This window comes from Harpegnathos saltator, unplaced genomic scaffold (assembly GCF_003227715.2).
Source record: "Harpegnathos saltator strain DR-91 unplaced genomic scaffold, Hsal_v8.6 scaffold806, whole genome shotgun sequence".
Taxonomy (NCBI): domain Eukaryota; kingdom Metazoa; phylum Arthropoda; class Insecta; order Hymenoptera; family Formicidae; genus Harpegnathos; species Harpegnathos saltator.
Window position 1 is genome coordinate 27,206 of NW_020230656.1, and position 19,198 is coordinate 46,403.

Genomic DNA, 19,198 nt, shown 5'->3' on the forward strand with positions numbered 1-19,198 from the left:
CCGACCGCTCATTTCCGATGAAATTGACATTCCGCCAAGCGATCCGCCGACCGCCGGCGGATTACAAAACGAGCGATCGGTTACAAAAGTGCACAAGTCAACGTGTCCAAGAACGAAAGGAAAAATGCAAGACGGACGCCACCGGTGGTTTTTCTCCGATTAATAGCAGAACACGGTATCGAGCTGTGCGCGCCGGCGATCACGTCGCTCGTACATGTATAAAGCCGGGGCCAAGAGAACAAGGGGAAAGTGCGCGCGAGACGCGTGGGGAAACGTGTCTGGCCTTTCGATCGGCTTTGGAAACGAATTTTCAAGTCTCAGCTCGCCGTGTTCGACGATTCGAGCCGCTCGCGATTTATTCGGCGCTCGCGCGCCGCGTTTTCAGCGTCAATTAACCCTTCGTTGCATGTTCTTTTCTAATGGATATAATTTTGTCAAACGGGTCGTTTCTCGGGGATTTTTAAGATCGCTGAATACAAATCAAGTGTGAGAAATATTAAATTTAAAATGGCGGATCCAATACGGCGCGCAAAATTTTCAAAATCAGCCGAATTCGCTTGAAATTTGTTATTTAAGGACTTTCGAGGACTTTGCTGATTACAAATTCGTTATCGAAAATTCGGAATGCCCGAGCTATGACGGATATATATAACAAGGTCCGGTTGACACCGGTCAGGTTGCTCGGTTCTCAAACGCAGTCAGCCTGTTTCATTTCTATAATTATGTTCGCCATATAAGACCCTGTCACTTTGAATTTTGTATTTTTCACATCGGATTCGTATTCAGCGATTTCAAAAATCCCCGAGTAACAAGTTTCCAGCAAATTCGATTGATTTTGAAAATCCCGTCCGCCATATTGGGTCCGCCATTTTGAATTTTGTATTTTTTACACCGGATTTGTATTTAGCGATCCAAAAAACCTCCGGGTAATGATTTTGAAGTATACGTTATTACTTAAAATTTCATGTAAACGGATTTATTCTTTAAAAACGACAGTTTTGTGTTCAGTATGTGCTTATTAATAACAAATTACTTATTTGAAATGACTCGGAAAGTTGATGTATCAGTTAGAGGAACATTTTAGCAGTCCAACAATGCCAAATATGCCAGAGAAATATGTGAAGAATTTAAATTATTGGAAAAACAAGCTTGGATGATAGGTGGCACTTTGGGAGGACCACTATCCAGCAAAAGGCCTAGCGTTGCCAGATGCGAAATGATTATTTCCAGGACACTTTTTAGCCGACGGTTGAAAAATAGGTTGTTAGAGAATTTTAGTTAAATTTAAGAGATAGAGGGGTAAGACGGCTAAGGGATGTCGCTGTGCACTCGCAATCAACAAATGCGTAAGTTAGGTACCAGCAGAGAAAAGTTTAGACATATTAAACCGTGCGATTGTATTTTTCACCACGCGAATGGCTTAGTCGACATCAATTTTCTTAGGCGGCACGTCAAAAAATTCTATCCTATAAATCGCGGTGTCCGCTCTCTTAGGTGTCTCTTTGGTACCAGTTAAAAACATGAACATTATGATTACGATTTTCTTGAAATTCTCATTTTCCGGGAGAGAAGATTTAAATTCCTGGACACGGGCAAGCTTCAGAATTTCGGGACATTCCCGGAAATCTCGGCCATCTGGCAACCCTATTAAGGTCGCCGCGGAATTAAAGAGACGCTAGAGCGCTTCATCGCGGATTCGCGGAGGCAAGCTCCCAAGTCGTGGGATCTAATCACAACGTGCGCATGTGTGTGAATTTGTGCTCATTTCCGTTGCAGGATGAACGGGGGCGACTGATGAGACGCAACATCGTTAGGTACGCCGTGCTCGCGTACGTCATCACGCTGCAAAGGATTTCGCTGCGCGTCAAGAGGCGTTTCCCGACTCTTCAGCATATGGTGGATGTAGGTCAGTGAGTTACATTTTCCAAATCTATGTTTAAGTAATAGCCGGTCAGTGCGAGGCCACGGCGCGTACATGCGCGGATACTTTAAACCGCGCGCGCTTTCTAATGTTAATCGCAGTTCGTCATCTACATTTGAAGTATATAGAAATGCGCTGTTTCGTAAGATATCCTCGAAAGCGCCGATTACTGCTCCCTTCTTCCTCCGCCCTCCCTCCCAACCGACTGTCTTCTATTATCGCAGTTGAGCCGCGAAGAAGGTGGATTTCGAATTCAAATATTTGCCGTTCCGTGCTGTAAAACGACCGGAGGCTCGAGATTTATTCGTGATTAATACTAATTGCGGTTAAAAGAGACCACTAAAATATGCGCGGACTGGACTATTATTTCCTCGATGATGGATCTATTATCCCTGGCCTTGACTTCCGCGGACTGTCGCGCGGCCGAGTAATATTTTATCACGAACGTCGACGCTCCTTCGAATCTCCGCGAGCGACGTTTCTCCACAGCGCCTCTTTACGCAACAATATTCTTTAGAATTCCGCAGAATTCGATCTCCGGGAATCAATCGACGGCCGATCGGTAAATCTCTCGCTAGCCTTAAGAGGACTAGAGGGTCAGATTGCTGAAAAATTGTGCTTGTTTTTGATAATATTTTATGGCGAACTAAATAAATGTGCAATAATGAAAATTTTAGATATATTTATACAATATATAAAGAGTAGAAAAATTCTGTTTAGTAACAAATCTGTTTAGTAACTCATATAAATATACGATATATATATATATATGTGTAACAGAAATATACTCTTCTTTTTTTTTCAAGTTGTCGTTTTTGCAGTAATATCTCGGCTCTCGATGGTCTGATCAGAGCTAATCTTAGCTAGAAATCTTGAGGAGGCTTATCATTATTATCCGGTGAACCACTACAAAAAAGAAATCGAACAAAAGTAACAAAATGGCAGCTATTATTAAGAAAAAATTAACATTTTTTTCTTTTTCCTCTTTTACAATGAAAAAATTAATATCTCGAAATGAAATATTTTTGAATGACGGAATTGTCCATAGTTCACCTGAGAGCCAGATGAACAAATATTATTGCTTTAAAATTTCAAATCGATACGAAGCTCAGTTTCGAAGAAATCATTGCAAAAAGTTGAACAATAAAATTTCGAGAAAAACGCGTTTAAAGTTTAAATGGACGTATATTTATATGAGTATTTGTTAATAAACAAAATTTTTCTACTCTTCATGTATTGTATAAATATATCTAAAATTTTCATTCTTGCACATTTATTCAATTCGTCACAAAATATTATCAAAAACAAGCACGGTTATTCAGCAATCTGACCCTCCAGTCCCCTTAAGGTAAACGTCCCAATGGCCGGACACGTCCCAGTATTCCAGATCATGAAAAGATATTTACTAATTATTTTAACAATAATGAATAAAAGTAATAATTATTGTACAATATACAATATACAAAAACTCCAATATTTGACGATTAGTTGGGGAAAAATATACCTAATTTGACACCTTTGTATTAAAATAAAAATTAATTAAATAAATATGCAGCTATGGTTTGGCAACATAATGGTCAATCGCTAATAAATTCATTAAGAGGTAGCATCTATATTTATATTATTTCCCGTTAGCACATGCTGATTTTCTAATTGCAGTCAGACAAATTAAATCCGAACATTGCGCCATAACCTATTTCAACTGGTATATTAATGCGCTTTTACAGATATGTACATTGGTTTAAATCATTTTTCTCTACTTAAAGGAATCTTAAGTTTTCGAAGAAATGTAAACATTTATTTAACCAAAAATATTCTTAATATTATATATCTTTTATGGCGACCTGCGTTTAAATGTCCGGTTTAATTCTTTAACGCCTACTGGTAACTGGCCTCTGGTATAGTTACCAGAAACGCATTTAAGAATCCATAACTTCATCAAAAAAGGAGATATTTTCGTTTTGTTTGCACCACTGTAAAGGTGAATTCTTCTTCTAAAAAATGGTACATTGTATGTAGATTCGGTTTAGTCTGTTTTTAGCTCAGTTTTAATGATAACATGTTTTGTCAAATTCTAAGTGGGCATAGTTAGCATCGTTACTGACATCTAGAAGTGCACTATAAATGAATAGATTGGTATCTGTTATAATTTTATACATTTGGAAGCTTTCTCAGATGCAAAATGTGAAATTAAAAGAATACAGAAATTCAAAATGGCGAATTTAATATGGTGGACATGAAAATCAAGAAATCAACCTATTTTCGTGAAACTTGGTGGCCTACAGTTTTTTATGCGGTGAAAAATGAAGGGACAATTGACTATCTAAATGGTGATCTATAAGACATTCTTCTGAAATAGGAAGCTTGACGTTCTTAATGATAAACTTCACTCACAAATATAGTAATAAAGTTTCAGCTGAAAAATGTCAAGCTGACTATCAGAGTTATGTCGTATAGATGACCCTTCATTTTTCTCTGTGTAGGTTGCTCATTTCGTATATGCTTTTAGGATCCAAGTCATATTTACCAGTAAACAAAAAACGAACGATAAAAAAAACTAATATAAAATTCTGATATTTTTTCTTGGTTATCACTACTTATAGTCTCAGTTGAAAAAAACTCAAATTTTATTTTTAAAACACTTATAAAAAAAGTCGGGCATTAAAGGGTTAAACTGAGACATTTACCTTCCAACATGTCCAACGTTTCATTCGCGAGCGCGCGGAAACCCTTCCAAAGTTCCGCGAGAGGGAACTTCGCAATTCGCTCTTTCGTTGCTTCGATATTCCCACGTATAATCAATATCGTCATTAGCGCGCGAACAATCGGTGTTACTTTCGACATGTCTTCCTGCTTAGGAATGCCGATGTGATGCAGTAATCGGCGCATGCGCGATCGGGCATAGCGCGTGCCTAGGCGCAGCCGCGCAATAGCACGGCGAACTTTTTATCATTCGCTCGTTATCGAGTCATTCTCACAACGGATGGAAATAATGGCCCTACCGGCATTGACAGAGGTAGCAGCAGCGGCCGCTTTCCTCCTTTGTGCCAGAACTCACGGCTTTCTTATCGCGGCACATGTCACCTTTCCATTAGTCGGCAGCGTGTATCCCCGGACAAAGCCGCTCACCACGTCATCCATAAACATTTAATATAATGTAGCTTCGCCGCGCGAACGCGATGCCAATGATGGCGCAAGGACAGAGCCTGCCGGCTCTGTCCTTACCGCCGTTGCCCGATCGCAACCGAGAGCCGGCAATATCGCCAGCGATATCGCGCGACAATATTCAGCGCCGCCGACTACTGCGACGCTTCGCTGTCATTCGCGCGTTGGCCGCCGCGCGAATTAATGGATGGCAAAGGCTGGGACAAAGAGGCGTCGCGTTGCAGCAGTTAGCGCATTAAACGGTACTTAACGTCGCAGACGTCGCGCAAGACGCGCGCACGTTCGCACGCGGCTGTGCAAACAACTGTGTGTTGCCGATAAAAGAGGCAAAGAAAGAAAACGGACGGACAGAAGAAGAGAGAGAAAAATAAGGAGGAAAATTAATCAATCGTCTAGCTCGGGAGAGCGATGATTCATATTCTGATTTCCCGTAACATAACGAACGTGCACATCGCCGTACGAACGACTTCAGCGCACTCCCTAAGGCGAGCTTAACTTAAGCTGATGCGATGAATGAAGTTCCGCCGAGCAATTTCATGTTCTATTGTTTGACATTCTACCGTTTGTTCATACGTCGAGATTGATCGATTTCGCGTTCTGCTTAAGCGACTGACTCGCAACGCTGATAGCGTGAACGTTGAATTCTCGTAAAAACACAGGACTCGCTTGCGAAACGAATCGTCCAACTAGATCGCTGACGACGAGTGAACAAAATCGTCGATTTTTATTACATAAGATTTATGTCTCCTGACGTTACGTTACGTTATCCTTACGTCGCTTCCTGCAGGCTGAGAGAACTTGTCTTCCCAAAGAAAAGCCTGTCGACGTCGACCTGTCGAGCTTTTTAGCATTCAGCTGCCAGAGCGGATGTTACTCCGCACCAGAAATAGCTCGCATTTTTCCGTTGAGCGTCCCGCGAATGTTCCATGAACATGAGGCTACCGTTCATACCTCGATCGGGGGACAAGCGACGGAATCCGTGGCAAGAACTCGCTCTTCCGTGGAAATCACTCCGTCGCTGCCGGTGTCGCCGCGAAAAGAAAGGTGCGTTTATGCTCGCGCTCTCGGAAAGACCGCTGTGAGACGTCGCATTCCTACGTGCGACAAAATTATTAGGAGGATGAATTAATTCTGGTCTTATTTTGTCAACTTTTCATCTTTATTTCAAAGAAACGGTTAAATTTACATCATCGGTTGAAATTACATCAGTCAAAACATTTTTCATCATTAGCTGTGACTTTTTCTCATCTTTCCGGCAACATGGCGACGATAGAACGATCTGTCTTTCGAAGCGATCCTCCAATCAGACACCCATTTTTGCACATCCTCGTAATTATTGAAGTGACGTGTATCTGCCAAAGCGTGTTGCATCGAACGGAACAGATGATAATCAAATGGTGCTAGGTCCGAAAAGTACGCTGGGTGCGGAAGGATTTCCTATTCAAGCTCCAACAATGTTTATTTAACTCTTTGAGGCACGTATTTTTCAGAAAATCCGAATCACATGAAAATTTATGTACGGGGGTTTCTGGGGTCGCTGATGACGAATCCGTTATCAGATTTTCGAAATTCAAGATGACGGATCCAAGATGGCGGACGCAAAAATGAAAAATCGCGATAACTTCGGTGACATCGGTGATTCGTAATCAGCAACCTTGAAAGCTAACCAAAGTACAATCTCAGCTAATCATAAAAATTTTATGATTCGCCATCTTGGAAAATAAATTTTAGAATTTGGACCTCAGATTCGTAATCAGCGAGCTCAAAAACTAACCAGAGTACAACTTTAGCTAATTTTATGTACATTCTATGGTTCGCCATCTGGAATCCGCCATCTTGGAAAATGAATTTTAGAATGTGGACCTCAGATTCGTAATCAGCGACCTCAAAAATTAACCAGAGTACAATTTTAGCTAATTTAATAAAAATTCTATGATCCGCCATCTTGAATACGCCATCTTGGAAAATTAATTTTGGAATTTGGACCTCAGATTCGTAATCAGCGACCCAAAAAACCCTCAAATCCTGATTTTGAGCAAAAAATTCACTCATATTCATCATTTCGTGGAAAATGATTTTTTTCTGTAAAAATGTGTATTTTTCACACTTTGTTTATTTATAATAAATGGACAACTCATGCGAAACATTTTTCAACCTTTCATATATGTTCCTATATCATATAACAAGCAACAAAAATCGCAAAAGACCCGACAAGAATCCGCTAAAATCCGCAAAAGAATCACTTTGCATCTATTGCTGGCTATCGCTGGCCTTTTTGCATCAATTTATCATTCAATTTGTTCAACTGTTGCTGATACCGCTCTCCCGTAACTGTTTCATTCGGCTTTAGAAGTTCATAGTACACAGCACACCTTCCATATCCCACCAAGTACAGAGCATTGCTTTGTGACCGTGAATGTTCCGTTTTAATGTCGATGTTGATGTTTGTTCTGGATCAATCCATGATATTTTTCGCTCTGGATTATCAAAATAAATCCATTTTTCTTCTCCAGTTCGCCAATTCGCCACAAAAATCTCTTTTTTCTCTGTCTGGCAAGTAAAGACATGGCAACGATTCAAACGATTTGCACAAAGATGGCACTTTCACTCAATTCATATGGAACTCATTTGCCTTCCTTTTGAATTTTTCCCATATCATGTAGGCGTTTAGAAATTGTTGATTTATCGACGTTGAGTTGTTCAGCTATTTGAATTGTTTGTCCGTTTGAGTGTTTTCATTCGATAATGCTTACAATTCAGAATCTTCGAATTTTTTTGGTGGACCAGTTCGTTCTTTGTCATTGAAATCAAAATCACCACTTTTAAAGTGGTTGAAACCAAAATTTAAAGTTAGAATACGATGGAGCTTGATCATAAGTTGTAACAAGCACTTTATGAGCTTCTGTTGCCGATTTTTTCAAATCGAACAAAAAAAGTAATGAATGTCGAAAATATCCTGAAAAATACCATCACGCTCAACATGGAAGGAATGTTGTTGAGGGACACGATACAACAATATGGACAGCAAACAATGGATGCAATGGATCAGCTGTTATTTTTATCTCGCGTAGTCGGGAGACGTGCATGAGGCTACGCAACGGACGGAAATACCAGCGGAACGTAGCGTCGAAGTAAATCGGAATGACGAAGTCGCGGATAATAATTTTCGCAGACCGCACACAACCGATGTCTTTCTTCGAAAGACACTCCGGCACGAAATCGCGACGAACGTCATTCGAAATGATTTCATGCGTGCGCGTGCGAGCACGGCGAATCCGCCGATGGTCGTTGACATCGATGAAGCATTGCGGCGGATTCGCGGAATGAACGCGTACGTAAACCGCACGCGTGTGCGTTAGAGAAGCACGAAAGTGGGGGCAGGCAGGCGTAGGAATTCCTGCGACAATTATCGCAGTCGCGATCGTGTGTAAAAGCGAGCGATCGTAAAAGAAAGAATATAGTAAATCGTCGACTTTCGAGCGCCGCGGAAAAAATATCCGCCGTTCGCGCGATTGCGCATTCGACTAGGGGATTCCGAAGGTTCCCGGCGCCGCAAAACGAGGGCAGAAAGTCCTGTCGCGTGTTCACGATCGCGAATGGATTACGGCGGACGACGGCGAGAAGAAATCTCGAAACGTCTCGAAAGTGGTCGAAATGATGCGCGTGTACCAATTCCATCCCGGCGAATTACGATGGTGGAAACGGTCCGGTGGCGGCGGCGGCGGCGACGGCGGCGCGGCGGCGGCATCACTCTCGTCCATGCACGCTCGGCCGCGACCGTCGCTCGCGCGCCGCCAGGCAATTTTCACGTGCGTCCGGGTAATTTTCAACGAGCGCGCCGAGAGGAGGCCGCTTAGAAACCGCGGAGCGCCGGCGCCGGCGCCAGCGCTCTCCTCGTCCTTTTCCTTTTCCTTGCCCGATCTCCTCGTTTTGCACAACCGGGACGACCGCCGGCATGCAACAGCGCGCGCCTTGCCGCACAGCATCTCTCGTCGGCCGCTTCTATTCCCGGAGAGCCGAGCAAACAGACGCGCTTCTTCTTCTGCTCTCTCGCATCTCGCTTCTCTCTCTCTCTCTCTCTCGCACGCGCGCGCGCGAGGCGAGGCTCCTCCTCGCGCATCTCCTTTCTGTTCTCGTTCTTGCGCGCGAGCTCCTCCCGGTCGGTGCATACAGAAATAACCCGGCGGGCGATTACGGGCGATCTGATGCGCTGATGCTGCGCGCCGTCCGATAAGATAATCACCGGCCACGTCTTCGATTTCCTAGGGAGAAGTCTCCCTCTCTCTTCTCTCTCTCTCTCTCTCTCTCTCTCTCTCTCTCTCTCGACGCGCGGCTCCGTGCTTTTCTCTTTTCCGTGGATTTCCTCGTGGCTGCCCATCCGCTTCCCTCGATTTTCACCGTTAACGCGTGTAGCGTTCTCTTCTCTCTTTCTCTCCCTCTCCCTCCCCAGCCCTCCTTCTTTCCACAGACACCGCGGCGAATGCCACTTAGCAGCTCTCCGAGAGCGAGCGAATCTCTTTTCATTTCGAGTGCGTCATTCATCGGCGTATTAATGACACGCTGCGCGAAAGGCGGGCACCTCCGATGCATCGGCTATCGGGTTAATGGCGCCGAAGATGGAATTGTGATTTTTGCCGGATCGCCCGTCCATCAATCGCCCGTCCGAGCGAGCTACCACCCGGCTTCATTCTCGGGGCGAACGAGCCCGAGACGAGCGGGCGATTGTGGAAGTTATCTTGGGATCTACGAGGATGCTCGCAGTTAGATCGCGAGACTAGATGTTAAATATAGCCAACATAGTAATGAGAATCATAATCTAGCGGCGCGCACGCGCGTGACTGCAGGTGGTAATCAGCTGGTATCACGTTGAGGATGTTGTGTGAACGGCTACCTCGCTTCTTACAAGTAACACTACCCAACTGTCACTCACCGAATCCAATGAAATTTGGCATGCACGTAGTAAAACATTGAAAAATATTGAACACATGTTTTTTTATATCGGTTGATATAACGCATTTTAAGGGTGGAAATCATCCCTTGATCCCTGAACATGAAAGCACTATTTCAACCCTTTGTACATATTACATGTAATTTCCGTCAAACTTGTGTTCCATTGAACTAGTCAGTAAGGGGTTTTTAGGGTCGTTGATTACGAATCTGGAGATAAAATTACAAAATTCAAGATGGCGGACCGAAATTATAAAAAGATGGCTGATTCAAACCAATTTTGGTATCTAGAGGCTTTTGGGGCCTCTAATTACGAATATGGAGATAAAATTGCAAAATTCAAGATGGCGGAATATGACAGATGGCGGAATATGGCGCAATATGACAAATCGAAATTGTACCAATGAAGGAGGATATTGCCTCAGGCAATTACATTTACTGAATTTAACAATGAATCGATATTCCAAATTGATTTGTCGCGTCAGTTTTTCTCAGATTAGGAAGTTGGTCTTCCAAAAGATTATTATCCGTCAATAGCCGGATAAGCGGATATCTAATGATATTCTGACATATCTTGATAAGATATAGATGTAGATATCTTATATAATTAATATCCTTGAAAGTTTACAATAAACCTTCTCAAAAATCTTACAAGTAAAACACATTACAATAATAATAATCATAATAATAATAATAATAATAATAATAATAATAATAAAGTGCGACAAACGAATTATATTTTGACTTCCAACATTCAGATTCGTAATTAGAGGCTCCAAAAACCTCTAGATACTAAAATTGGTTTGAATCAGCCATCTTTTTATAATTTCGGTCCGCCATCTTGAATTTTGTAATTTTATCTCCAGATTCGTAATCAACGACCCTAAAAACCCCTTACTGCCTAGTTCAATGGAAGACAAGTTTGACGGAAATCACATGTAATATGTACAAAGGGTTGAAATAGTGCTTTCATGTTCAGGGATCAAGGGATGATTTCCACCCTTAAGATGCGTTATATCAACCGATATAAAAAAACACGTGTTCAATATTTTTCAATGTTCTACTACGTGCATGCCAAATTTCGTTGGATTCGGTGAGTGACAGTTGGGTATTGTTACTTGGCAGCCGGCAGCCGTTTACATGAACAAACGATTTTGGGAATCGTCATCGTTATCATCTTCATCTTCGTCATTCTCGCCGCGTCATCGTCGTCGTCGTCGTTATCGTCAACAACGTCATCATCATCATCATCATCATCATCATCATCATCATCATCATCGATGCCGGCGTCCTCGAGCCGGGGCCGCCGTCGCCGTCGCGGCGAGAGCAGAGCAAGAAACTCCAGAATCCGTTTGGTCTCTTCTTTTTCTTCCTGTGCTTCCCCTTTTTTCCCGCCTCTATATAAGCTCGCCGGACGACCGTAATACGCCGACGTGCGCGCAGCACGCGCTACCTATATTTAGCACAAATTATTGTCCCAGGCAGAATTTCTCCGCGATTATGCCAAACGATCGACGGCGCGCGGGCTCGATCCGCAAGAAAATAATTACGTCCGGATATAGCAGCGCTCCGGGAGCGTACGCTCCATCGAATCGTGCAGATCGTGCAGATAAGGCCGCCGCGCGGTCGCGGGTTTCAAGGGAATTTCACGCCGGTCGAGGCGAAATGAGGAAAATCTGCGACATTAATTAGTCGCGCGATAAGAAACGGCAGCGCGAAATTGTCGCCGCTGGTGTCGCGACGCTTTATTCGCCTGCGAGGGAAACACAATCGGAGCCTCGTTTCGTTGATACTTCATGGCTAACGGACTCCGTCGCATTCGCGGAACTCTCCGGTATCCGCGAGTTCCTCGAGGAACAGTTACGACGCGGGTCGCGCAAATGTCGCTCATCGGACGAGCGGAAAATCCGCGAATTTCCTCCACACGCGACGCAACGCCGCGCCGCGGGGATCGGTCTTGCGGAAGGCCGACCGATGACCACGTTCGTCTGAACAAAAGGAACTAGAGGATGAGGAAAACCTTCTCCCGAAACATGGGATTTCTCGTTCCACGACCGTTCACTTATATGGTGAACACGGCACATTTCGGCAGTCGCGTTCGCAGCGCGGACAAGAGCGAACGTCTAAAACCGCGAAAATCGTGCAAAACGAGAGATACGTGCGTTATCATTTTCATCGTTGTAGTGGCGATTGAACAAATCAGCGATGTTACATCTCCGAAGAAAAAAGCAACTTGTGCGAGAGCATTGCTATTTTCGCAAAAACTCACCCCAAAAAGAGTAATTTGAAAACAAGAGGAATCATTTAAATTGTAGAGGATTTTATTCTTACGTATGGCCTCAAGAGGATTTCTTTAAGATTAAGAGGAAAATATTATAAACACATTATTCTTAAAGTTAGAAGGAGTATATGTTATATGTATTGTTGCAAATCTTATTGATTTTAATATAAATTTCCTCTTATACATAGATTATTTAATCGTTTTTAAGAGGATTATCATTTATTGTTACTGGTTCCAGTAAGACTGTTACCAGTCAATTTGAAAAAATTATTATAATGTAAAAGTAATATATATATATATATATATGTATATATAAGAAATGTGCGAACTATTCGAATCCCTATGATTCGAATTCGAATAATACGAATAGGAATCAAATACATTATCGTTCGCGTGCATCAGCTACAAAACGGACCATCTGGGCCTGTATGTTTGAATCCTTAACTTGTAATTAACTTGTAATTAATAACTCAATTATAAATTACTTTAAATATTTAAATATATATTTTATTTTAAGATGACATTATAATATCAATATTCCCTTTCATATTAAAATCTCCCATCATTATTTGCATGTTTAATAGTCATGTTAAATTTTTTAATGATTCGATTCGATTTCATTCGATTCGATTCGAATTCGAATTTAAACAATAAGATTCGATTCGATTCGATTCGATATTCTTGATTCGCACATCTCTAATATATATAGATGTACTTCTGGCTCCAGTTCTACAATAAGTAGGCACGAATGAAATAAGATCATCATAACAAACAAATTTGCAAACAGTTTTGTTGGACTTCATAACTACAAAGGACTATAAAGATGTTCATCATAATCAATTATATGAAACATAATTAAAAGAGAGAATATATTATTCAACTTCTTGCGATAGATTATAAACTATATTTAACCAAATATGGATAAATTTGTTATATGTTACAGCAACAACACACATACCTTTTTTAAATAGCGTCCCAAATATTTTGACCCATGAGCATATTTTTTTGTTTATGCCTGGAGGTAGGGTATGACTGAACAAAGGAAGCCGACGTTGAAATCAACATATTCCTCTTCATATGAGAGGAAAATCAATTGATATAAGAGGAAATCCTCTTTGAATAAGAGGAAAATAGTTCAAGGAACAATATCTAATAAATTTTAGACAAATTTAATCGCTTTATCGAAAGAGGAATCTTTTTTCTGTAAAAGACTTCGCTTAGAATATGAGACTATGGAAAAAGTCACTTAACAAATAGAATACTTTTTTTCGTGTAAGCTCGTGAGATATTGAGCTGACACATTACGTGTACACGATTTCCCCACGTCGCAATGATCTCCCGAGTCCTGCCATTATCGACTCATGTCGCGAGTGCGCATCGAGTGCCATCGCACCTGCGCTGCGCGGGCAATGCACGATCGAGTCGTACGCGATTCGCCTAGTCATGGAAAATCCCATAAATTTCTCTTGCGGGCGTAGGGGCCTCGCGTACTTGGCGGCGGCGCGCGCGCGCGCTTTTGTCGCTCGGATGATAGTGAAATCGTTAATGGCGCGCCATGTGCTGTACGATCGCGCGCGGGGATCGGCGCGCACGTGCACGGGTAACGCACGCGCGCCTCGGCTCGGCCACGGACATGTCGATTTTCTCCTTGGCAGACACGGTCTATTGACATCCAGCGTGCATCCACGGTACCGCGCGCGCGCGCTCGCGAGCGCTTTAAAGTCGCTCGCCTCTAATTACGCGGAATATTTCCTAATCAGTGCATTTTCACCGGCGCCAAGTCTGCGCGACTACGCCTTCCACATACTCATCTACCGGCGTCCACTGTCGGCGCGGCGGAAAGTACCATTATTCATACCGCGAGCGGCTTATTATTACGCGCGAGGTGTTTCAACGACGCGCGCGCCGTGTCTCCCCGATTAATCGGGGAGGGGCGACTCCCGCCCCTCGGAATCGTCGATTCGTTCGCTGCTTTTTCACTTTGCTCTTTCGCATGTTGCCGGTTACTCGCTCGATCTCTCCTCTCCCGTTCTCCCGTCCGCTATGCATTTTCTCGACGACACCACACAGCTCGTTCTTTTCCATTTCCTCGCCGCGTCCGAATTTGTTAACATTGTTTGAGACCATTTATGAGGTCCTTCCTTCCTCCCCCATCGACGCACTGCGTGATAGAACAGTCGAGAGCGGCAGTCGGCGCAAAAGAGCATCGGAGCGTCAGGACGCAGCGCGGTGATGAGGGAGGAAGGAAGGACCTCATAAATGGTCTTAAACAACAGTAACAAATTTGCATGTAGCGGAGAAATGGAAAAGAACGACTTGTGGCGTCAGTCGAGAACGCATCGCGAAAATGCATGGCGGACGAGAACAGCAGAGGAGAGATCGAGTTCCCAACAGTCGAGATCGCGCGCGCGCGAGACACTTTTACGCGGTACATCCGCATTCACGAGCTCTGCGTTGTAGACTATGCTTAAGGAATTACGAACCGGACACGGGGGACTGGTTCTCTCTCTCTCTCTCTCTCTCTCTCTCTCTCTCTCTCTCTCTCTCTCTCTCTCTCTCTCTCTCTCTCTCTCTCTCTCTCTCTCTCTCTCTCCCTCTCTCCCTCTCCCCCCCTCTCTCTCTCTCTCTCTCTCTCTCTCCCTCTCTCTCTCTCTCTCTCTCTCTCTCTCTCTCTCTCTCGGGAAGATGCTTTTCAGCGTAGTCACGGCGTGTGCTCGGCAAGGGTGCGAAGAGCAGCGGGCGACGGCGCGGGGAAGTCGGTTTATTTTTTACTTTGATGACGACCTTGTCGGCCGAGCAAGGATCCCGACGTTTGTTGACCCCTGCCGAGCATCCTTCTTCACGGATCCGTTGTACATCGAGAGAGGCTGGTCGTACCTTACTTTGCTCATCCTCCCCGTTCGCAGCCCGGCAGGTAAACATCCTCCCGGGAACGGACAGGGACCACTTCTTCTTCGTCGAAGTCGTTTTGCTCGCGATGAGCCTCGCGAAACTCGACTGCGCCTGCCTGCAATTTTCTGGAATCCTGCCCGCGCCGCCGCGTAATCGTTTCTCAAAAGCGAATCGCTCGTTTCGTTCCGAGGCACAATTCCATGTCGTAATTTTTGCGTCAGCGCCACCACCCGTTTGCTCTGCCGCGCGTATCGGCTTCGAGCCGATGGAGAGACGTTTCGACATTAGGAAAATCGACCGTTCCGCGAATAATTCATTGTACCGCGCATAAATCATTGCATTAAGCGCATCGTTATTTTTCGCTTTCATATACGCAAGCTATAGCGAACTTTCGGCGATAAGTCTCGTCTGATTATAAAGTAAAAGTACCAATTGCCGGACATATATACAGAAATTTATCATTGATCTCAAATTATTATTATTATTATAATTTGTAATATCAAATTATCATTATTAATCTCAAATATTTTCTCCAGTGTGATATTAACGTTTAATTGAAATCTGTCGATATTCAAAAATATTTACATATATATTGAATCATTTTAAGTATTTTAAAAATGAGTATCCGACAAAAAAGAAAACGTGATTATAATGTAATTAGATACGAGACGTATATATTTTGATGTTCTTAATATTTTTTTAAGAAGTTTGACATATTTGTTAAGACATTTCTTACTTACTTTGTTGTCTTTATCTTGTGAATATATTACGGTATTCAATCCGAAAATGATGAAGAATAATTATAAGAGAATATATTTAGTTAATAAAAAAAGATTATTTGTAGCTAAATTTTATGAATTCAACTGCTGATAGAGTAATTTCGTGAGTGCCTAGTAATCGACCACATGTTTAGTCACCGGCGCAACTCGCTTTGATGATAAGATTAATCTCATAAATATTTTTATAAACAAGGTTACTTGACCATATTATCAGCATTAGTTTAACAAATAAATAGGTATTCTAGCGCTTTAAAAGTGTTTGGATCTATTCTATCATAACTTTTATTACACAGAGTGTTTCAGCTCGTCCACCTCTCTTAAAATGAAGGAAAATAGTTTTTAACAAAAATCAGCTCTACCCAATGGTGATATTTTCAACTTCCGGTAAGTTGACCGGAAGTTGGCTATGAAGATACAAGAAAATAACCATCGAGGAAAAGAAAAAGAAAGAAGCAGAAAAAAATGATCAGACGAAGAAGATAGATTTAATAAAGAAGTAAAAGGCGCAAAAGAAATTAAGAAACTTAACTAAAAATAATTTAGAATAAAGTATATAATTGTTATCTTATACGAGACATATAGTTTATAAAATATTTATGAACAAAATATTAACATAGAATTGATAGATTGATTAACATAGATTAACATAAAACGGTTTAAAACAGTCGATAAAACCAAAACTCAATAAAACTGAAGATTTTATTTGCATAATAATTATGTTCGTACATTTATATCGTTAAATTTCATGTATCTTTATAAAATCGTAGCCGTTAAATAGCTTCAACTACGGGGGCATTTACCTCACTCGTTTCGTGTGCAAATTTTTGAAAATTAAACGCAGATATTCATCGAGATTTATTTCTCGAGAGTATCCCGGTGTTTTTTTCAACAGAGTTTGCTTCTTCTTCTTATTTTTTCATTTTACTCTTTTATGTTCCACATCAGCTATCTATTTATATCGGTCGAAGAGCGCGAGCGCTGCTCTCGAAGAAAGCTCGCCGCTAATCCAGATTTAATGATCGCGGATTCATTACACGCGCATTGGCTTTAATGTCGAATAACACAACTACTACCCGTTCTCCCCCCTTCTCCTGCCCGTGATCTCCGCCGATACGATGTGATTATGATTTACGAGTTATAATTTCGTGTAAACACGACAAGGTCGGGGAACTACGCGCGCGCACGGTCAGGCGCTTTCTTAATTAGCATCGATTTGCTTGTGTTAACAGATACTAACGGCATTAAGTAACTCTCTTGCCTCTCCTGCTGGATACAGCGACGGCGGCGCTGTGTCGCCAGACCTCGCTCTAGCGACGTTCCGACACGACCGGTAAACCTTACACCGGCTCGTGAATTAAGCGTGGACGTCATCTCACGAATTCGTGCGACCCGTTATAACCCGTGAAAGTGGATATAAATTAGCTTTATAGCGGTGGGCGCTTTCGAAATTTTTACGGCACCCGGCTGCATCAGCGGCGCTTTCCGTGCGAAAATCGCGTAAACCGCCAACGAAGTGTAACGTGTGAAAGCGGGCGCACACACGGTGCAAATAAAATATTTTCGAGATAACACAGTTGAGTGTTCCTCGAAAAGAAGACCTCGTTGCAAGGTCGGTCAAGATTTTTCCTCGTGATATTCCGTGAAACTTACGCGGTGAATTTTAACTCCACCAAACCGGCCTCGGGCCGCGCTAATCAAGACTCATCGATTACCGCGAAACGCTAAAGCTTCAAACTTTGGTTTGCATTTCGGATGTTATTTAAGAGAGAGAAAGAGAGAACGAGGGCTGAGAGAGAGAGAGAGAGAGAGAGAGAGAGAGAGAGAGAGAGAGAGAGAGGAAGAATACTATATTATAATAGTCATCATTGGACGTCTGAGGAAGAAGTTCTCAGAAAAATTTTGTTTTCTCATAATATAACTTTCATAAAAATTACTCATAAAAATTCAAAATTATTAGGAGTATGATTTAGTTTTGAGGGTTTTACAAGAGATGGCTCACTAATGTGAGTTTGGTCGAAGACATTTCGATCACAGCTATTGTTTCTTAATGCTTTAATATTAATTCATGATATTTAGTAATTTACTAACAACAGACGCAGTAAAAATCGTGTTGATACTTAAAAATGGAGCTTCCTAAAGAGCACTTTCGATACGCGTTGCTTTCTTTTAATCAGAAAAAAATGGCGGCTAAGGATCATAGAATTCTGATAGAAACTTGTGGTGATGTTTGCTCCATCGATTGAGACGGGTGAATATTAGTTTAGACGATTCAAAAGTGGTGATTTCGATGTTAACGACAAAGATCGAGACAACCAAAAAAGCTTGAAAATGCAGATTTGCGAGCATTATTGGACGAAAATCTAGCATAGTCCACTTCAGAACTTGCCAGAATATTAAATGTTGATCGTATGACAGTTACTAAACATTTACATGATACAGGAAAGATTCACAAAAGAGGAAAATGGGTTCCACATCAATAATTGGAAAATGCCATCGCTAACCGGTTGAACATTTGCATTTCGTTGATCGCCAAACAAAGAATGAAGTTTTTTTCTATCGAACTGTTACTCGGAATGAAAAATGGATCTATTTCGATAATCCCAGACAAAGAAATCATGAGTTAATCCAGACCAACTAGCAACATTCACTTCGAGGCGCAAATATTCACGGTTCGAAAGTATTGTTGTGTATTTGGTGGATCAAGAAGATGTTGTGTATTATGAATTGTTAAATCCGAATGAAACTGTCATTGACAACTGTTATTGACAACAATTATACAAACTGAAGCGAGCATTGAACCAAAAACGATCAGCAATTGCGAGTGAACGACGCAAAGTGATCCTTCTTCATGATAATGCTCGACCTCATGTTGCATTATCAGAGAAGCAAACGCTATTAGAGCTGGAACGGCAAGTTTTATCGCACCCTGCGTATTCTTCAGACATTGCCCCATCCGATTATCACTTGTTCCGATCTATATAACATGCTGTAGAATAGGGTTTCCCAACCCTACTCTACTTTTTGTATTTCGCACCTCTAAAATTTATTAATACAAAAAAAAATTATTCGTATGTTTTATGATAAAAATTAGTTGTTAGGGTTTTAAGGTAAGAAGTTAAAAATTAAAAGATATTCAATTTTTAGAAATTAACTATCATTTTAATATTATAAAATTATTATCCATAGTTTCAATGGCTTCGCATAGTGATACGT

At 42.0% G+C, this 19,198-nt stretch overlaps 1 protein-coding gene across 1 annotated transcript in view; it reads left to right on the top strand.

Annotated features, from left to right (window-relative positions):
* The window catches only part of Best2 (bestrophin family protein), a 52,307-nt gene that overhangs the window by 15,370 nt on the left and 17,739 nt on the right, over nt 1-19,198 (top strand). The window contains exon 3 of the mRNA XM_025306842.1: nt 1,777-1,906. Within this exon, the coding sequence (XP_025162627.1) occupies nt 1,777-1,906 (130 nt within the window). The remainder of the gene's footprint in view (nt 1-1,776; nt 1,907-19,198) is intronic.